This window comes from Microtus ochrogaster, chromosome 7, assembly GCF_000317375.1.
Source record: "Microtus ochrogaster isolate Prairie Vole_2 chromosome 7, MicOch1.0, whole genome shotgun sequence".
Taxonomy (NCBI): Eukaryota; Metazoa; Chordata; class Mammalia; order Rodentia; family Cricetidae; genus Microtus; species Microtus ochrogaster.
The window spans coordinates 82,465,710-82,467,932 of NC_022014.1; the positions used below are offsets into that span (position 1 = coordinate 82,465,710).

Genomic DNA, 2,223 nt, shown 5'->3' on the forward strand with positions numbered 1-2,223 from the left:
ACCTCGTGGTGGCTCTGGCTGCCGAAGACGGTGGCCCAAAGGGGCTCTGCCTCCAGCGCTGGCAGGAGGGATCGGCCTGTGAGCTGGATCGTCTTTGAGCCAAAGATGGCATAGCTGGGATATGGAATGCAGAACCAGTCCAGGATGGTGGGGGTGAGGTCTACAAAGAAATAGCCCTTAGCAGGGGTCCCTGAGGGACACAGGGCCCTTCGGAAGGGGTGAACCTGAGCCTCTCTGGAAATCCCATGGACACTCTGTGTGATCAGATCACCAGCAGGGAGGAACAACACTGGATTGCACTTCTTATCATTGGTCACCTCTGGCTTGTGGAGCCATTAATGGTGTAACCAGAGGATCCGGCTTGCTGAGAACGAGGGCCCTTCTAAAACCCTATGGGTCAGAACCCTGGGTAGGGAGGGCTCAACTACTAATTCTGGGTGGGTCACAGGGTTCCCTCTCTCATGGTTTGGGGTCACACAGAGAGGTAGGTGCAAGCTGGAGCGAGCCTATCTCATAACCCCTGAGAAGAACACAGGCTCTTCCAAGCAGTGGACTGGGCTAGGAAAGTTGCCAGGGGCGGCTTAACTCAGCCCCTCTATCTCCCACACCTGCAGGCTTGTTTGCTCATTCACGGCACAGGTTAGACAACCTTGAGAACCAGTCCCTCAGAGCTGAGTCATGAGAGGCTGTAGACCCTGAGAAAAGGGGAGATACCAAGCTGGTTCTCCAGTGGGTAACCCACCACCCACTAGTACCACCTGGGACCCCACCAGACACTCGGGGGTCATGGCATGACAGGAACAGGCCTCCCAGGTGACTTGTTCTCATGTAATAGAGGAGGCTGTCTCTTCCCTGCCCAGCTGGAGGAGCACTACCTAGGTCAGGGGAGCACTCCAGCATCTGACCCAGTCCCACTGCAGGCTGGCTTCACCTATCCCCTCCCATGAGACAGACAGACAGACAGACAGACAGACATACCTAGGAGGCTCACGTAGGCCTCGCTGACCTGGCCCCAGCGTTGTGGGTGCTCTGGGGATGACAGCAACAGAGGTTCAGCTGTACCTGGCCAGTAAAGGTTGGTCCTGCCACTGGGGAACGGGATCCCATTGTCAGATGTGAAGATGATGAGGGTGTCATTCAGCAGGCCGGCACCTCGCAGCTCCTGCAGCACCAGCCCTACCCCTGAGGAGGGGGAGGAAGGGGAAGGCTCAGGTACATGTATGTGTTCATTTATCCCCGGTTCTGTCACTTTCTGGCCCTGAAACACGCTTTTGTCCTTTCTACAAGCCCACCTCTGTCTAACACCACAGAGCCCCTGAACTTGAGCAGGGTCACAAGGCTTCCATGGACGGCTCATCCCTTAGGACAGCTGTCACACTAGGCAGCTGCTACTGCCCCAAGCTGGCTTCTTGTTTTAGAATCTTGTGTCTGTCCTGTGGAGCCTGAAGACAGGACACCCAGGGCCCTTCTAACAGCGTCAGTAGGAACATGATCCCAGGACTAGTGCCTGCAGGGCTTGAATCCCCACCCTAGATGTCAGCAGAAGTCTGTCACTGTGACCAGTTGTAAGTTAAGGATCGCAGGAGGACATTATCCTCAGGTCCCCAGGTAGGCGCTTCTCAGTGAAGCCAGGAGCAGTGAGTCACTTCTGTAATCCCACACCAGAAAGGCAGAGGCAGGAAAACTGGGAATTCAGAGACAGCCTGGGCTACCTAACGAGTTCCAGGCTAACCTGAGCTATAGCAAGACCCTGTCTCAGAAGACAGCACCAGGGCAATGGCAAATCAGCTGAGAGCTTGCCACGCATGAGTTGGGATCACATCTTGGATCCCAGAAACCCACGTAATTGCCAGGTAAGTGAGAGCCTACCAGGAATTCCAGCCACGGAAGGTAGAAATGGGATCCCCAAAGCAAACTGGCCACAAGACCAGCCGGGTTAGCAAGCTCTAGGTTTGATTGGCAGATCCTGTCTCAGTAAATAAGGTGAAAGAAAATGAGGACGATTTCTAACATCAGCTCAGGCCTCCACATGCACACACACACATCTGTAAACCCATACACACGTGAAAACACACACACACACATATGGAAAATAAAGAAAAACTTGTCATTAAATAAAAAGAAGAGGCTCTGGAGGCAGAGGCAGGCGGATCTCTGTGAGTTCGAGGCCAGCCTGGTCTACAAGAGCTAGTTCCAGGACAGGCTCCAAAGCTACAGAGAAAC

At 54.2% G+C, this 2,223-nt stretch overlaps 1 protein-coding gene across 2 annotated transcripts in view; it reads right to left on the reverse strand.

Moving 5' to 3' along the window:
- Sgsh (N-sulfoglucosamine sulfohydrolase) overlaps positions 1-2,223 on the reverse strand; it is an 11,532-nt gene that overhangs the window by 2,424 nt on the left and 6,885 nt on the right. Inside the window, exons 7-8 of one of the 2 annotated variants that reach the window (XM_013347600.2) lie at positions 979-1,182; positions 3-160 (exon numbers count right to left, since the gene is read on the reverse strand). In XM_013347600.2, coding sequence (XP_013203054.1) covers positions 3-160; positions 979-1,182 — 362 coding nt within the window. The remainder of the gene's footprint in view (positions 1-2; positions 161-978; positions 1,183-2,223) is intronic. The other variant, XM_005350833.2, reaches the window with a different exon arrangement.